Source organism: Natrix helvetica, assembly GCF_964273705.1.
Source record: "Natrix helvetica genome assembly, chromosome: 5".
NCBI classification, from domain to species: domain Eukaryota; kingdom Metazoa; phylum Chordata; class Lepidosauria; order Squamata; family Natricidae; genus Natrix; species Natrix helvetica.
The window spans coordinates 107,173,715-107,193,249 of record NC_138551.1 but is presented as its reverse complement, the minus strand read 5'-3'; the positions used below and the strand labels follow the sequence as shown (position 1 = coordinate 107,193,249).

At 40.6% G+C, this 19,535-nt stretch overlaps 1 protein-coding gene across 3 annotated transcripts in view; it reads left to right on the top strand.

Moving 5' to 3' along the window:
* ZSWIM8 (zinc finger SWIM-type containing 8) overlaps nt 1–13,907 on the top strand; it is an 87,830-nt gene extending 73,923 nt beyond the window's left edge. For 2 of the 3 annotated variants that reach the window (XM_081955858.1, XM_081955856.1), the window contains 4 exons: nt 3,462–3,635; nt 8,871–8,990; nt 9,493–9,671; nt 12,161–13,907. In XM_081955858.1, coding sequence (XP_081811984.1) covers nt 3,462–3,635; nt 8,871–8,990; nt 9,493–9,671; nt 12,161–12,364 — 677 coding nt within the window. In that variant the 3' untranslated portion in view covers nt 12,365–13,907. The remainder of the gene's footprint in view (nt 1–3,461; nt 3,636–8,870; nt 8,991–9,492; nt 9,672–12,160) is intronic. The other variant, XM_081955857.1, reaches the window with a different exon arrangement.
* Nucleotides 13,908–19,535: the final 5,628 nt, after the last annotated feature.

The window sequence follows — 19,535 nt, the reverse complement described above, 5'->3', positions numbered from 1 at the left end:
TGTCTGGTTCCAGAGTCCTTTGCACTAAAGCACCAAAGGTGTGAAGTGCAAAACGAAGAAAAAGGACAGTGTACCTTACTCAGATCCTCAACCAGGCCCTATTCTCAAGAAGAGTGCAGAATCAGAGGACAAAGTCTCTCACTTAATGATATGAAGGGACTTTGGGACCCACACAGATAGTCCTCGGGTACGTCCGTTTGTTTAACAAGTGTTCAAAGTTATGACAGCGCTGAAAAACTGGACATACAACTGGTTCTTGAAGTTCTGATCATCAGATATCAGTCCACATGATTAAAATTTGTTCTGTGGCACCTCTCTGCCTATGGCACTTGCCCTCACTCCCTCACACTTACCCACAGCCCTTACTTGCCTGTGACTCCTGCTGCTTCTCATTTAATGATCAGGATGACTCAAAGCAAATCACTTTGTGACAGAAATTCATATCTCAATTGCCATCATAACCCCAAGACTATCCGTGTTTATACCACAACCCAACTTCTACTTTCCCATCCCATTTGCATTCATGTTTAGGAGATGTTCTAGAGATTTGATCTCTTTACATGAATTTCAGTTTTAGAGATGACATTGAAGTTATGTTCCCATCACATTCCTGCTTTCAATAGCAGGAACAGAAACAATCTTCACAGCAGTTATAATTACCCTGATCCTAGGGATCTTGGATCTCATAGCCCTTTTGTGATTAGATGCCTTATTTCTGTATCAGATTCCCCAAAATAGCCAGAAGTCCAAAAATGTTATCTGTCCTTGGCAAGTATCCAAAATGACTTTTGTAGGCTTTGCTGACTACTGATTGCCTACTTCATGTGGAAAGTCTGATTTGTGAAACCTTCAGACAAGAATGCTGCTTCTCTGTAGGCACAATCCCTCCCTTCCTCCCGCCCTCTCTCTGACACACACACATTGGAAAGGAGACATGCTCAAAACAAGATGATTTATCCCAAAGACAGTATAAGTAACATACTTAAACGTTTTTCGGCAATACAGAAAATTATTGCAAAAAATTAAAATATAGTGATTAAAATATAGCATTCCACAAGGGTGACTAATTGAAAGAATGTATAACAAATACCAGATGTCTGCGAACATGTAAGGCAGAACATCAGAGAGAGGCAATGCCAGTAATATATGGGGAAAAAACTTTCTCAGAGAAACGAAGTTATACTTGATGATTTCTGTAGGCTAGATTTTAATTATCTGAAGAGGAGAAAAATAGAAAGTTGAATAAGAACCCTACAATATGTGTATAAATTATTTTCTTACCTACTAGCATCTCCACTGTTGCAGAAATAGATTATAGATAAGGGAACAAAACAAGAAAAAGCAGACTGAATTGCTTTAATTGGATTGATATTAAGTCCCATCAATATACTGGTATTAATGCCAACTCAGATGTGAACAGAAATGTTTTAAAAGGCTATTAATAGCACATCTTCATTCCTGGGGAAGCAGTATGCTACTTTCTAAACCTGTTTCAGATCAATGAAATGTTTTCAAAGTTGCTTCCCAGTGAAGGGAAAATTCCAAAAAAGGTGAAAAAGTTGATAATTATCATTTTAAGTTGCAGAAACATTTTAAGGTTTGATAAGAACTTTTGTGTTTATTGGTAAGTTGTAGTAAATAACTTGTCAACATTTATACATTTATAAATATTCTATAAATATGAAAGTAAATTTCACCATATGAGTCAAAAACAGTTTATATCTTCAAACTAAACTTGATCTTGGACATTATTCTTGGCATTGGTTTTGGGCAGAAATCGGCACTGTCACTTCAGCATTCAAATTGTAAGCGTTAATTTGACTTTGGATATCTATATCAAAGTCCAGAATTGTGTTTAAATTCATTATTTTAATTTCTGTTTCTATTGTATCACCCTCATTTCCTCTGTGTATGAAGAATTTGTATGCTTACTCACGTAAGGTCACTTGATTGGCGTTCCTTGAAGAATTTGCAAACCAGTGGAATGTGGTGATTGATGAAAAACAGATTTTTAAACAAATTAATGAGTAAATTAGTAAAATTAAGCTACTTAGAAATCTTAGCGTCTTTTGTGTATTACAAGTTTGTTGTAAGCATGCTCAATCCCCTTTGTGTTACACAATAGATCTAATTGCTAAGTTAAAAGTAAGGAAGTCTTTTATACCTTTGTCTGTTCTGAATCAATTCATCTAGTCCATGAGTAGCATTGAGTATAGGTTAAAGACCAGGACTGCTTCTTTGGATTTTTAGTCTTCGGTATTTTAGTGATACACAGAGAAATTGTTTATATCCCAACGTTTACTTACTTAAATGCAACAAAATTCTATTTTGTTCCATAGAACAAAATTTCATTTAAGGCTTATTATCTGTCCTGGTTTGAAATTCCTGCTTTTTTGGTTTTATTTTAAATTACATTATCAACCAGGCACAACAACTGCAATTCTAGAGTCAAGCAGGCAGTTCCAAAAAGACTAATGTGTAAAATTCAAAAAATGCAGAAATTGTTATGATTTTGTAACAGGGATCATCCTTAAATTCTACAGCAATATGTTTTTCACTGAACCATTAATGTTTCCTCAAATAACCCACAAATCTATAAATATCTCCCCCAAAGAATACATGTTCCATGTGCATCAACAGAGTAACACATGGACAGTGATTACTATAAGGGCTATTCCTGTACACCTGGAATATCTCCCTTAGTATGTTTTCTCTCTTTTCCTATGGATAACCAAAGTCTTCAGCCTACCATGGCTTCCTGATCTTTGTCTTTCCCCCTGAGATGTGGGTCTCAGTCTTCCTTTTTCTTGTCCTTCAGTAGTAAGAACTGGGCCTTCTATCTGCATTTGTCTGATGGCCTGACATTACTGAATTCCATGAGTTCCTATTTTCATCTATGTTGCCAGGTTGTCTTTCTTACTTTTTGATGTTGCAAGAATATGTCATGAGATGGTATCTGGAACACTACATAAAAACTGTGAGTCAATTAGCCTCCCCCTCTCATAAATTTCTGTATAATTAAACATGTACTAAATAGACATTGTGCCTTGAGGATTTAACTATTCCATTTTTAAATAGAATGACATGTTAGCTATTGCAAATACTTGAAACTTTTTTAGAAGTACTTGTATAGAGAGGTGGAGTTCTATAATCCCCTGTGGGGAGCTAGAACATGGTCTATTTTGGTGTATTTTTTCCCTTTTGCCAATATTATGCAACAGGAGAGAGAGCACATAGAAAGGCTCAGCTGTTGGGAAATATCCAAAAAAATAGGGAAATAAGGCCACTTTTAGAGTGATCAGCCATACAGTGTTATAACCCGGTTTGTGTATTCTCTGCTACTACGTTTCCACCAGGTTAATAACATTAATCCCTGACATGTATTCAGGCAGAGTATGACTGAAATACTGTAGCTGATGTCTTTGATTTCTCCCCTTTATACGGTTGTTTCTTCTCTCCAGTAGGAAGTGTTCACGCAGGGTCTACTTTCCCAGCAATTCAAGGGACTTCCTTAACAAGCTTGTCTTCTCAGCCCAGTTCCCTTGTGACAGGGGGCTTTCCTTCTGAAGATGAACAACACAGCCAACCGGTCAGTCCTCAAGGATTGCACTACCTTCATTCTGCCTACCGAGTTGGTAAGGACAACAAACAGCGATACTTTGGTTGTTTTGGGCTGGCATTGAGAACATGAGTCATGCACATCCTATTAATAGCTACCTGGAAAGGCTTGCCTGGTCTGCCATTTGTAGATGAAAGTTTAAATTCACTAGTTTAGGTTGGTGAGCAGATTACTGGTGAATAAATAATTCAGGAGAATGAGAAGAGACATAGGATTAATTATAGTTGCAGGAAACTGTATTTGTTAATAATATATTCATTGATCCTGTAACACTGGGAGACCAGAAAGCCAGTCTTAAATTGGGAACCATAGACCAAAGGGATTGGTTAGTGATCAGTGTATGTATTCTGGATTCAGGACATTAAAAATGCATCTTCCTTAGTTCTGAAAATTGTGGCTCTCTTGATTCACTGCTCTGGACATTGGCATTTCTAATTATAATTGAACAATGATAAATATGGCCAAAATTGTCCAGAATGCAGCAGCACAGGCAGGTATGAGGTACACCTCATCAGACTTCTATAACATTATTGCTTCATGAACCACCACTTGTCTTCCAGGTGCAATTCAAGGTGTTGCTTATTGCCTATAAAGCCTTTCATGATATTGGTTGTTTTTCTTCTGATGATGGTGCATTCTTTTGGGTTCAACTATACACTGTGTGCACAATTATTACGCAAGTTGTATTTTGGAGGATAAATGTTATTATTGAGCAACAAGAGTACTCTCGGTCAATCCAAAATGTTAATAAACCTCAAACCTGAATACTTAAGAAAGTAAAAGTGATGTTTTGGCTTTCTTAAAAGAATATCTATGTGTCAATAATTATTGGGCAACTATAAGTGTGCAGAATTATTATGCAAATCAATGAAAAACAAAATTTTTCCCATCTTACTCGTTCATTTTCATTTATTAAAGTGAGAATAATAAACAATTCAAAACATACAAATAAACAGTTCTGACATTTTAAAAAAAACCAACCCAAAAAATATTGCATTATTTTTTCCTGATACTTTTTCTTGGTCATATAGTTTTCTGTAGAACTCCTGAATTATTTTCTTTTTACTCTCATTTTGATACTATAGAGCTCCATTCTTATCTTGCAATTTGCTTATCAATTTCTTTTCTTTCTCCTTTTTCAGCTTATAAGCTAACCACTTTCCTAGTTTATTGGTATTTAAAAAATGTTTTGCTCTTTTTATTTGTTGTGCCAATTCTTCTTTTTCCCTTAAATTTAATTTGTGTTTTATTACTTCCATTTGACTTTTACATTTCCTTTTTGCGGTTCTTTTTGTAGGTCAAATTCAAGTCTTTTGTACTCTTGTTATAAGTGTCTTTTGGTATATTGATGGGACATTGTTTTGATAGCTAGCCTCCTAACATGCTTTTGCTGGGTCCCATATATTTTGTAATGAAGTGTCTTCTTTTCTATTCACTTTGAAGAAAAATTCCATTTCTTTTTCTATCGTTTTAATACATTCTTTATCTTTTAATATAGATTGATTCAATGTCCATCTCACCTTTTTCTTTTGTCCCTTCCAACTCACTTTTATTGGATTATGATCAGCCCATATATTTATTTCTATCTCTATCTCTTGCATGTTTGTGCTCAATTCCAGGGACATCCATATCATATCAACTCTGGACCATGATTGGTGACTACCTGAATAAAATGTATATTAATTTTTCTCTGGGTTTGTTTCTCTCCGTGTATCCTGTATGCATGTTTCTTCTGCAAAGTCCTAGGAAGAATCTTCCTTACTGTTTTACCTATTTTGCTACTTTTTAGTGAAGTTTTGTATCTATAAGTGCATTAAAATCTCCTACATAGATATTCTCATAGTCCATTTCAATAATCTTGTGTAGATTTTTGTAAAATTATTCTTGTTTGTTGTTTGGTGCATATATTACTATCAAGAGTATCTGTTTTTGGTTTATTGCAATTCCACCATCAAAATTCTCCCTTCATCTGTATAAATTTGTTTAGCATTTATTGTTTCCTTAATATATAAAACCACCCGTCTTTTGTTTTGTTTTGCTAATGAAAAGTATAATTTCCCAATCTTGGGATATTCCAATAGTTTACTAGGTTGATTTTTAATACGGAGTTCTTAGAGACAAATTATATCTAATTTTAATTTTTGTAGTCATGTAAATTTTTTATTCTTTTTCATATTTGAATCAGTCCATTTATGTTGCTCTATTGTTTCAGCTTCACTTTCTTCTTGTTGTATACTTGTTTCTTACAGTGACGTGTGGTGAGGTTTATGGCTGGTGAGGCTGGTGACGTCATCAGGAAGGCGGGGAATGGGACCACATGTGCTGGAGGCTGAGGCTGCCTCAGCCTCCAGCACACGTGATCCCATTCCCCGCCCTCCTGAGCGTGCTCCGCCGGCTCGCGCACCGCAGTCCTCGAAAGCGACTGGGGAACGACGAGAACCTTCCTGCCTCTGCTGGACTTTGCGCGCTCCTTGCGACTGCAATAGACGTCCAGAAGTGGCAGGGGCTGTTGGGCTGGAAGCCCAAACCCCATTAGCCACAAAAGCCGCTTCTGGACATATATTGCAGTCGCGAGGAGCGTGCAAAGTCCAGCAGAGGCAGAAAGGTTCTCGTCGTTCCCCAGTCGCTTTCGTGGCTTCGTCATCCGGGAGCGCCGACAACATTTCTGCCTCCGTAGCTCGCGGGCGCGGACGGACGGAGGTAGCCAGAGTGGCGCCGAGGCAGTCCGGCGGGCGAGCGACCGAGGATCAGGCTGCCTGATCCTCCATCGCTCGCTCGCTCGCTCTTTCGTTCCCCCGGACCGCCTCGGTGTCGCTCTGGCTACATCCGTCCGGCTGCACCCAGGAGCTGCGGAGGCAGAAATGTTGTCGGCGCTCCCGGATGACAAAGCCACGAAAGCGACTGGGGAACGCCCCAGTCGCTTTCGTGGCTTCGTCATCCGGGAGCGCCGACAACATTTCTGCCTCCGCAGCTCCCGGGCGCGGCCGGACAGATGTATATAATATTATAATATTATATATATATATAGTATATAATATTATATACTATTATTTCATGAACAGAGGTGAGGCTCTGCCTCCTTGCCTCCCCTGACCGCACGTCCCTGGTTTCTTCTTTTATTGGTTCCTCTTGCCTGTTGTATTATGTTTCTCCTCTCGTTTCCTGTCCCTCATTTGCACTGAAATGGTTGTCATACAATTCTAACGCTTTGATTAGTGAATCCAATTTGTATCTTTTTTCATTCCAGTTCACTAATATTCCCTCAGGTACCAGCCATCTAAAGTTTCTATTATACTTGATCAATTTCACAGTCATAAATTGGTATTGTTTCCTTAAATCTCTTATTCTTCTGGGGACTTATTTCAAGACCACAATTTCTTTTCCTCTGTATTGCAATGGTTTGTCTCTTGCCTTTTTAAGTATTTCACCTCTTGTTGATTTTTTGACAAATTTTCACATGTACCTCTCTCTGAAGTTTGCGTGTATTCTAAATATTTCATCTACCTCGTTAGCCATCTCCTGCTTATTTAACTTTAGAGCGTCTGCCAACAGCTCTATTATCATGTCTAGAAGGTCGTCTCCTTTTTCCTCTTCAATATTCTGAAATCGTAAATAATAAGCCGTCTTCTGCATTTCATGCATTATCACTCAATCTTCTAGCTCTTTATTTGCTTGTGTCACTTTGATTTATATCATCAACTTTTTTCTGCTTGTTCTGATTTCTCCACCATTTTCTGAATCCTTTGTTCATTTCTTGTTATCATTTGCTGATAGTTCCTTATTCTTTCATCCAAATTATGTATTTTTCCTTCATCTTCTCCCATATCATTTTCACTTCCCCATATCATTTTTCATATTGTGATTTTTTGTCAAAGCTTCTTGTATAGATTGAAGCATCATTAGTATTTGAGATGTATTCGTTTACTCTTGTTGCAACATTGTATCTATTGATCTTTGACTTGATGAACTAGATGAGGCCAATGATGATGCAGATGACACTTTTTCCCTATTCTAGTTAAGTTTGGAATACTTGTCATTTCAGCATCTACTATTAAGGGAGGTAGTCTAATTAATTTGTTAAGGGAACAGAGAGAAAGGAGGAAAACAACAACAAAAAACAGCCCACAATCACCATAGTGTCCCATGTATTCAATAGGCTAGGAAACCAATCAAAAATCCATCTCTCAATCACCAAGTTGTCTCAGAGATAGTTGTATTTATAATCGATGGAATCAGTGCACAAAATCAGTCCATTTTGGGACTACAGTTATTTCTTTATCTTCTGTCTGTTGGTATTTGTAATCCAAAGGGCCCACCAAGTCCCCTAAAATCCAATAAAATGATAGCCCAAAATGTCTAGTAGATCAAAAAAGCCACTTCACTTGGTTTTAAAACAATCAAGTTATTCCACTGTTTGAGGCTATCAAAAGTATTTATAATTCACAAGCCTTCAAAGGGTTTCAGTATATTCACTATCTGTCTCCAAACATCGAGGAAAAATAATTTTACAACAGTTGTAGTTTTGTCAGTTGTTGCAGGGAAACAGAAGCTCACAAAAGAAACACCACAGAGATTTGACTTGGGACGATGGTGCGCATGCCAGCAGAGGGCTCTGCATGCCACCTTTGGCACACCTGCCATAGGTTCACCATCAAGGATATAGGGTGTTGATCTCCTTAGGACACATTACATAAATACACATCACTTGATATGCTTATATCCACTAAGCATTCAAGTTTATACAGCTTGGAGGTGGAAATATGCATAAAAATGATGATACGTACAAAATACTCACTTGTCTAATAATCGTGCTCACAGTGTATTGTATGGTTATTATCACTACACTGCTATTGATTTGGACTGCCTTATAAATTTCTAAAAAGTAATTGTGGGAAGAAAGTTCTCATGGGAATCCTTTTAATCATCAGTACTAAAGAAGGTAAAAAGAGCCTGCCCCTCATGCCAAATCTTTGTAGTGCCAAGGCTCTTCCTGTTTTAAAAGAAACAAACCAAAGCTCTGCTAAGGAAAGATATAACTATTTAGCATCTGATGGCTTTTCTTTGCTACAAATTGTTCCACAAGTTGCTTCTCCAACCTTTTTCTATGGTGCAGAAAGCTTTAAAATTAATATTTAAATTTTAACAAGGTGAAGACCGCAAAGGTTGTTGGTTCAAACTGCTCTCTCTTGCCTGTGTGGGAAGTGTGAGCAAGGAAGCCCAAATTGAGGGTGCAATTTGCTCTCTCCTTCAGGGATGCTGGCACTGGAGATGCTTGGTCGCAGGGCTCACAATGACCACCCCAATAACTTCTCACGCAGCCCCCCCTACACAGAAGATGTGAAGTGGCTTCTCGGACTAGCGGCCAAATTAGGTAAGATCCACAGACACCCTGATGTGAAGGGGAGGGAACATGCATCTCAAGGTGGGGCTCCTGCCTGCATACAGCTAGAGTGTCTTATTTTATTGCCTAAAATTGCTAGTGCCAGTGATCCCTTGGTGAAAAGAAGCCAGTATAATTCAAGGGTGCTCCTGGTATATTTTCCAGCTTGAAAGTTTCAATGTAAACAGTTGGCAACTGTTTATTTCAACATTATTTACAATACAGGTGTCTTAAAGTTAAAAAAGAATTTAAAGCTTTTGACATCAAGTGCTCTCTGTAGATCCTAGTCCAAATTATTTTAATTGCCAATGGTTGAAAAATAAATGACAATAGATCTTATCCCTTTTTCTTGGATATAGTCTACCAAGATAGCTGCTGGTTTTGTTCTGTTCCTTACAAAAGAGGAACCTCTCCCTCTCTCACACACAAACACAAGCACGGGGAATAATTTCCTATGCCTTACATTCACAACAAATGCCTTTGCTCTTTGCAGGTGTGAACTACGTACATCAGTTTTGTGTTGGTGCAGCCAAGGGAGTCCTGAGTCCTTTTGTGCTGCAAGAGATCATCATGGAGTCCCTACAGAGACTCAACCCTGCCCATGTCCACAACCACTTGCGCACCCCCGCCTTTCATCAGTTGGTGCAGAGGTGCCAGCAGGCGTATATTCAGGTACACATGGGCTTAATGAAAAAGGTTGCTTGCTTCATGCCTGGGAAGCTTTGTGAACTTAAATGTGACCTCTTTTGGGAGAATGGAGCAATAGGGCTGCTGTGAAACTAGTTAGATCCGTTTTAAACTGATTAAAGCTCTGTTTTCCAATCTTCCTATTCCTCTGAAGGACTACCAGAAGAGGGACTGTGCCATTTTATGGGAAAAATTTGGACAGACAGTAAAGGTTGTTTGTTGATTCCCTGAAAGACTTTTCACTTGGCTTTCCTTCTACTTCCCCACAAAGTGGTATATACCGTATTTTTCAGAGTATAAGACACTCCAACGTATGACGCACCTAGCTTTCGGAGAAGAAAACAAGGGGGAAAAATCTGTTTCTGCCTCCCAGCAATTTGCCTCCTTGCAACAAACAGCAAACAATATAGACAATATACCCTGTTTGTAGTGTTACATTTCAGACTATACTTGTACAAATGCTGTTAAAATTGATGTGCTTTCTGGAAGTATAGTTATGCTCTGCTATTTAAAAGAGGATACAATAGCACTGGGCCTCTTCAGATCAAGAATTTATTTTAAAAAGCTTCTTCATTTTGTTAAGCTGTCTAGAACAATAATAAAGCAGTCTTTAAAAAATAAGTCTAATAATTTGAACATTCTATAGGCTTTTATAGTTATTGACTTATCTTCTTGCAGCAAACAGCAGCCTGATTAGCACAAGGAAAAGAAATCTGCTTCTGCCTCCTAGCAATTTGCCTTGTGGAGTAAACAGGAAGTTTCACTTTCAGTTTAAGCATGGGGCCTCCTGATCATCAGCTGTTTCAGGCTGCAGGGATTGCTATAGCCCAGCGATGGCGAACCTTTTTTGGCTCGCGTGCCACAAGGGGGGGGAACGCAGGGGGGTTGTGTGCAGGCGTGCCGCACCCATAATGCAATGCGCGACCCCCCCAGTGTGCATGCGCGCACAACGTGCGACCCCCCCCCATTTTTACATGCTTTTTTTGCCCTCCTCAGGCTCCAGAGGCTTTATAGGAGCCTGGGGAGGGCGAAAAGAGCCTCCCCCGCCCCCCTGGAGGCCCTCCAGAGGCTTCAGGGAATGTCTGGAGGCTTCCCTGAAGCCTTCGGAACGCTTAAAACGCCCCTCCGAGGAAATCGGAAGTGATTTCTGGTTTGCTCGGAGGGTGATTCTAAGTGCTCCGAAGGCGTCAGGGAAGCCTCTGGAGGTTCCCTGAAGCCTTTGGAATGCTTAAAACGACCGACTGTCCCTGAAGCCTCCGGGGGGGGTGGGAGGCTCTTTTCACCATCCCCAGGCTTCTATAAAGCCTCTGGAGCCTGGGGAGGGCGAAAAATGGCTTTTAAAAAGGTGAAGTCAGCTGGCCAGCGCATGCGCGCTGGCCAGCTGACAGGGCAGCACCTTGCGTGCCCTGACAAATGGCTCCGCGTGCCACCTGTGGCACGCGTGCCATAGGTTCGCCATCACTGCTATAGCCTATTACAGTCTTTGCAAACCCCATTTTCCCTGTTTGCTGCAAGGAGGTAAATTGCTGAGAGGCAGAGGCCAAAAGGTGGGGGATGCTGGGTGGGTGGGGCTACAGTGTTCAAGACACACCCAAATTTTCACCCTGTTTTGGAGGGGGGAAAGGTGCGTCTTATACTCCGAAAAATACATTAAGTCTAAATGCTCTTACTATTGTCTTAAACAACAGCAAGGGGGCCGCGGTGGCTCACGTGGCAAGACACGGCCTGCACACTGCTGAGGCCGGCAGCTCAATTCTTGTGAGGGAGTAAACCATGTAGGGACAAGAAAGGAGATTCCCCTCATTGCCTATCGGCATTCAAGTGTCCCTGGGTAAAGATAGCTCCGCCTGAAAAAATTCCTTTCATAGAGGCAGCCAGCCAGCTCTGTGATCTCTGGCTAATACGTGCCATATGCTAAAGTAAATAAGTAAATTAAAATAAAATAAAAGGACAGCACTTTTCTTTTTCCCTCTCCTAGCTCTGCCTGTAACCCCTGATCTGAGAATCTAAATGAGATCTCTGGGGATACAGAGCTGTGATGGCCAATTCCTAGCTTTAGATTTCTGCTCACCCATTAATACTTTGGGATTTATTCATGTTTGCTCACTATTTCTTCTGCTACCCAAGGTAATTATGAAACTAATGGTATAATTAGGAGGGACTGGATCACACTGAGCATTTTGGACAAGGGTGAGAGAAACGTTATGTAAGGGGAAGGTGGTCCACTGAACTGTTTTTGGCATTTATCAACACAATAGGGTAGATAGGTTTACTACAGTAATAAATCCATCTAGATTTGGGTTGGCAACTATGGCCCCTGTAGACTACAATTCCTAGGATTCTTGAGCCAGAGGCCATGGTGGCCCACCCGGATCTAGATTCTTATGGTTCCTTATAGAGGGAAGGCACTACTCAGGCACTATTTTTCCATCAGAAACTGTATTTCATCCCTGCTTTATCTTGGTTTTCCAAAGTACATCCATCACCGTCTGATCCATCTCACTCCAGCGGACTACGATGACTTTGTGAATGCCATTCGCAGCGCCCGAAACGCCTTCTGCCTGACTCCTATGGGCATGATGCAGTTCAATGACATCCTTCAGAATCTGAAACGCAGCAAACAGACCAAGGATCTGTGGCAACGGGTCTCTCTGGAAATGACTACCTTCTCACCCTGATGCGCCATCTTGCATTCTTCCTTACGGGATCTTTTTAATTTTAGCTATTGGAAACCACTGATTCAATGTATTTCTACCATGACATTCCTCGTCCATGTGGCTGTGGCTGTGTTCTACTTCCCTTTCTCTCTTCCCCAGCAAGTGAAGGCAAGGAAACCGTGTGCATGTGTGTGTGCGCGCGTGCGTATGTGTGGGTGAGAGAGAGGGGGAGCTGGCTGATCATTGGTCAACAGTTTTAGTCTTTTTCCTGTATAGGGATGTCTTTATAAATGAACATCATTTCTGCCTTTCTCTCTCTCTTACTGGGTGTGTATGCATGCATGTTAGGGGTAGGATCAAGCCTGTTTCTTTATAATATTTATTTTGGCATTTATAAATATGTATACTACTTTCTATATGGTTCTTAAAATTTCAGCCGTTACTGGGCCAGGAGAGGCAGAGTTTGTTTCTGCTCATCCAACACTGTTCCTTCCTCCTTCCTGCCCCAGCAGGTCCCTCATCCAGTACAGCTTACCTGTTTGGATGGGCAAAGGCACCACTGGAAGCATCTGGGCGCAGCAAGTACAAAACTGGCTGGTACGATTTCTTTGCTCTTAAGATAGTGATCTGAGGGCCTCCTCATCAGACGACATAGGATATTCTACCCCAAATGGCTCCCAGTTGTACAGTCATGTTCCTTTGGATGAGATGTTAGCTCTCCTGTAATCAGTTTCTTACTCCTTGTTTCAGTTTCCCGATTAAAACCCTCATTTTCTTAGACTGACTCTTCTCCATATATTTCTGTTTATCATGCTGACATCATAAAACAAAGAACTAAGAGTGCCTTAGAGTAGGAAGTTCTAACCTATTTTTGCAAAGGACTGAAAAAGTACCGAAACCTGGTCTTGTCCCAACGACCTTTGAATCACACAACCTCTCACCACAAAGTAATAAGGAAACTTGGTCTTCAAGATAAGGAAGATTCTCATTTGCTGCTAGTCCACAAGCAACTGATATTCAGGCATGTATTGCCCTGAAGTTGAAGGTCCCATTCAGCTCTCATGGTTAATGGCTTTTGCTAGACACAAACATATTATTAAATACCAACAACTTCATCTGGTGGTAGTTAATCCAGTAAACTTGGTTATGCATTTTGTGAACACCAAATTTTGCCTGACATCAATTTTTGCCGATCACTTTCCCTTGGTTCAGCCTAGCTTGGGGAAAGGCAAGATTTATTTACTTCATCCAGCTGATGTGGATTTTGTTAACCTTAAATTTCCTCATAGTTGTGTGTTACCTGATGTGAACTAGTCGATTATTAAATATATGGGGACTAATCATATTAACTATTTAATTAAATAGTTTAAATTTACATTTAAATAAAGTTAAATGAAATTTAATGTGTCTCGGCCTCAGCCACTTTTTAGCCCTCAATCTGAAAAAAGTTGTGTGCTAGTAACGTTGGACTTCCTCTGATTAATTCTCAGCATTCTTTATATTACGTGATGCTAGTGTTTCATACTGTTTTTCACTAACTGGGAAATAAACTTTGCATCCTGAAGCTTGTTGGTTTCTTCCTCAGCTGTCATCTTTCTGCCAAATGGTTGGGCATTCTGATTTGTTTGAATCATGCAATTGTCGGCCATGGTTGACTTACTTTAAATGTGACTGTTCTATTGAAGCAAGTGTCTGATCTCAGTTCTTTAGTCCAGTCATTGTATTGTTTAATGTCAGCCTGCAAAAAGTTTTTAAAGTTTCCATTTCTTCAAAAGTGCCTTATTTTAAAAAAAAAAAATCACCCCCAAATCCTGACTCTTCCCTTTTGGGTTTTGAAAAAATTACATACAATAAATGGGCCTGTAACGATGTTAATTAATTTCTTTGCCCTTGAAGGGGTTGTGGCAGTGAGAACAGGAGTTGCTTGGACGTTTCTCTATGCAGAGAACAAAGGGAGGAGAAGGAAGCTCTCTGTGACTGGCACAGAAAGAAAAGAATGAAAAAGCCAGGAATAAACTAGAGGGCGAGAAGGCAGGTGGGCTCTTGTAGCAGAGGAGGAGGCCAGGGGGGGTTGCCAGGAAGGCTGAAGACCAGGGGTTGTATGGTGGGTGATGGGCTGATTGGTTCCATGGGAGTCCCATTTCGGAATTGGTCCTGATGAATGTCATCTCCTTGATTTCAGTGAGATTCAAAGCCAGGATAGGGATGTTTATATTTTAGAGGAATGATCCCTCTTGAATTGTATGTTAGCGCAGTGTAGCTATCCCATATTCCTTTCTTTCCTATATGGTCCTTATTCAGGCTAATTTAGGTTTATTGCATTAGACATGATTGATGTTAATTGTGGATCTTGTGCACATGGCAGAAAAGAGTTACTGAGGCATCCCCACCTCAAGGCCTTTCCTGTCCAAGGAATGGTGCAAAAGCTGCCATCTTAATAAAGTTCGTATTTACAGTTACTGCCTAGAATTCTGCAAGTTGACAGAATACAGTAATTGATTGAGTCATTTCTATTTCAAATAGACCCTGTAAAATTAAAATTAGATAATTGGAGCAATTGGTCCATATTAAATTTTACAGAGAGTAAAAAGATACATTCAAGGATATAATTATTATACTAGTCCAATAAAAGTAACCATATGGAATAAATCAGAATTGCTGGGTATTTTGCCAGATAGGGAGTCACAAAGCAGGTCCTGTGTCTTTACAGAAAGCTCAAAGTAACGACTTGAGTAGCAACTTCTCCACAAAGGTCATTTAATTTTTACTGTCAGCTATTATTTTTTTGTATTTGCCATTGAGAACAGCTATAAGCCATGTTGGTGCAGTGGTTAGAATGCAGTATTGCAGGCTAATTCTGCTGACTGCCAGTTGTTTGAGTCTCACCAGCTCAAGATTGACTCAGCCTTCCATCCTTCTGAGGTTGGTAAAATGAGGACCCAGATTGTTGGGGGGGGGCAGTATGCTGACTCTGTAAATCATTTAAGAGAGGGCTGTGAAGGCTGTGAAGCAGTATATAAGTCTAAGTGTTATTGCTATTGGGAGGATGTGGCTATTCTAATGTTATTGCTGTTTGGAATTTAAGGAGTGTTATTTAATTTAAATACCTTGCCAGCCAAACAAAGGGGCTTGAATTAAACACATTTAGCTAAATAAAGCTTTAATGCTGGGGTGTGCACAAGCTATGAAAAAGCATAGGCAGGTATTTGAAGATTTTGAATCACTCTATTGTCTACCATTTGGTTGCCAGGTAAGCACTTTAGACCACTTTTGCTAACACCAAGGTCTTAATTTTAACATGATTTATCTCAAGTGCTTCCTTTGAGTAGTAAGTGGCTGGAGTGCTTAGAGCTCATTTTGGTCTGATTGATGTTTATGACAGAAGCATTAGCTCCTTGATTGCAGTTTGCTTACTGGCTACTTATCAGGATGATGAGCTAAGGAACTTTCTTCAGCCACAAGAGGATTGCTGTTCCAACTGAGCAACTGGGAACTAAAATATTGCTGTCACTAGGATCTTGTTCCAGTGGCCTTGCATACTACAACATACCTTATTTTTGTTAAATTTGTGCATTAACAGAAGTAGTTGTCTCTTGTGTTTTTAATTCCATATTTTGGAAATGAGATCAAATACGAACTTGAAGTAAAGAAAAATTACATAGAGCTTGGTTAAATAAGTAAGCCCCAAAGTATCATAGATCTTGGCTTGGAGCAATACTTTTTTTCTGGCCAGGAGCTGCAGTGGAATATCCAGCTTTAACCACTCTGTTCATTTGATAGAATATGCTCTAAATTAACCCAATTACAGTTGACAATTTCTTATGTGCATGCTTGACATAAAATGCATTAGGCTGAAGAAGCTTATGGGACAGTAGGCAGAACTTGGTTGCTCTTTTTTGTTGCCTTAAATTCCAGTATTTAGTATTTGTATATCATGATTGCTGAAGATAAACAGGTACTATGATTCTGTCACTGCCTTCCAGTTTTTCCAGGCTTAAATTATATAAAATCCTTTAGATTAGAAACCCAACACCTATATCATTCTCCTCCATAATGACCACCTTGATATCTGTCCAAAAGACCATGTTCTACCAAGTTTCCTTACAATGAAATGGTATATTCATCACCAAACCATTATTTTACAGTTGCAATATTGTAATACTTCTATTATGATTCTTGAAGGCAGTTTTTTCTGATTCTTTAATATAGTTGGCTGCTGTATTTGGCATTTATGTTCCAGTATTTGGTTCCTAATTTTATTGCACCGAATGATTAATAGATCTACGCAGGCATCTATCAGAGGGGTTGATAAGGGCAGTATCAAATTGGCACTTTTCTCAAACATGAAGTCTGTGCTGACACTAGAAGGAATGGGGAAGAATGCCATGTACCTGTCAAGTTGAAGAAATCAGGAAAAAAATGGAATCATAATTTTATTGCACTCAATGTTTAATAGATCTATGCAGGCATTTGCAATTTGTTTCGTTGTGTTCCTTCCAAAACCCTCAGGTAGCCTCTTAGAAGTTTTAACAAAAATGTATTCAAAGCTTTTCAAGCTGAAGGCAAGTTTGCCTTCTGAAATGTCTCCGAAAGAGGCATTCCTAATAGTGGTGATTTCAGTATCTTGGCCAACTAGGCAGATGGTCCTTATGAATGGATCTTTCTCTAATTTTGTACAGGTAAAATTATGCCAGAGGAAAATAATACATGTCAGTTGAACTATGGAGTCCTTGCTCCTCTCAGAGCTTGGTTGTTTGCTTGCAGATATTTCATTAACTGACCAGGCAGTTAATCAGTGCTAGTGAGCGTGGAGTTTACATACAGTAAGATAAAGCTGATGTTAAAGAAGGAAATGAACAGACCATCCTTTCCAGCGGCCAATACCCAGATAAGCAGGAATTAACAACAGGCAAACAATCAAGCAGAAAACAATGATTAAGGAGCTAAGGATAAAACCACACTCCCACCAACGCCGGCAGGGCAAGCTGCTGTATAAGGACCAAATCTTACACTCCCTAGCACTGATTATGTCTAGTTGGGTAATAAAACATCTGTAAGCCACTCCGCAAGCAAGCTCAGGGAGCAAGGACTCCATAAAATTGTTCATTATGCAGATGTCTCTTTCATCCTATAAATTGTGCAGATGTTTGTTTGCCACAAAACCTCAGTCTTAGATCCAGTACTGAATTAAGTTTCTGTCACATACTGCCTGACTTCTGGTAAAGCCTATCCTTTTCCATAGATAGGCCCAATCCTTTCCATTAAAGCCTTGAAACTCTTTGTCTTGTCCTATATAGGGAAAATAAGATTTCTCAGACTGTCCTCACTATTTGTCTAAATAGAAAGTGGTATCTGCTTTTTTTTTACACTGCCAGGTTGCAGTGCAATTTGACTCTGCCAAATTTCCAAGGAACATACTTCTCCAGAATATCGGCAAAATGTTCCTCACCCAAATTAACCTCTTTAATAATAATAAAGCGTGACTGCATAGATGTCAAGTCCAGAGCAGAGCTGTGGTTCTAGAGGTTCTAGATAGAAACCTGACTACCAGGCTCCTACAGGTAAAATTTTATTTGTCATTAATCTGAGGCCCAAAAATCACGAATACTTTGCCTGTAACAGTAACTATTCAAGCAGTTATTCTGTTTAAATCCCATTACAAAAATCCTGTTCTCAGAACTAGAATTTGTATATGTCTGAATGCAGCTGCTTTTTCTGTGAAAGACCGTTGTACTTATCTGAATGGTTATTCTTGGTGCGCTGCGTGAGAATCCAATGAATAGGTTAATTTTGGTCTGCTTGCCTCGAGACTGAATTGAATGAAATGCCACGCCTCCTTTTGCACTCGGCCGATCAGTTTTTTCAATGAAAGGAATGGCTATTTCGAGAAGCACTTGAATGTCCACTAACCTCGAAACCTCCTAGCCCCAACGACCCTGGACTGAATTGCAAAGGGCAGGGTTGGATTCTCACGCAGCACACCAAGAATGACAATTCAGGTACGTACAACGGTCTTTCTCTAGTGTGCTGCTTAGAGAATCCAAGGAATGGGATATGCCTAAGCATACTACATTAAGGGTGGGTAGAAGTCCGGTCCAGGGAACCCGAGTCCGAGTGAACCGCTTGCAGCACCCGACGTCCGAAGACTGCTTCAGCCAAAGCATAGACGTCTAATTTGTAATGCTTGATGAAGGGCAACGGAGATGACGATGTCGCTGCCCTACAAATTTCCTCAACTGATGCTTGCGTGGCCCAGGCCATAGTTATGGCCGTACTGCGTGTTGAGTGGGCCGTGACCTGAGGTGGCGGCGGACACCCCTGTACCTCATACACCTTGGCAATACAGGCTTTCAGCCATCTTCCAATGGTGGTGGATGATACCCTCTAGCCCATAGAGCCAGGAAGAAAGGCGACAAACAGACTTCCGACCACCGGAACGACACAGTACATTTGATGTATCATCGCAGGGCTCATTGCACGTCGAGATGATGCCACTTCCACTCTCAAGAATGTTGCAGTTAAGGACAGAAGTCAGGTAACACGAGTTCTTGGGCTCTGAGGAACCAGGAGTTGACCTTCGTAAGGAAACAAAGGTCAAGCTGGAGGACCACTCTGTTAGAGTGGAATATGCAGAGGTCGCTCCGAACTGACAGCATCACCAACTCTGAAATCCTGCGAGACGAAATAATGGCCATGAGAAAGACCACCTTCAGCGTCAACAAACGAAGACTGATGGATTGGATGGGCTCAAAAGGCGCAGACGTCAAGGCCTCGGATACGACAGGAAGTTCCCACGACGGATAACGATGCACTGTCGGGGCCTAAGGTTGGAAGCACCCCTGAGAAAGGCACGAACCCTGGGATGGAGCACCAGAGAACGGCCGTTGTCTCCGTGTAAAACCAGGGAAAGCGCCGGAGTCTGTCTCCGCAAGGGGTTAGGGCCCAGCCCCGTCCAAACCGTCCTGGAGGAAATCCAGGACTTGAGGAAGAGAAGCTGACCTTGGAGTAACTCTCAGGGGATGGCACCACCTGCAGAAGGCCGACCAGGTCGCATTGTACATCCGTGTAGTGGATGGGCATCTCGTACCATCTTGGATGGTACGAATGACTCGCACCAAGAAATGGTCCCATCTCAAAATGTCCCCTTCAATGGTCAAACGGCCAACTGGAGCCACTGAGGGTCCGGGTGTAT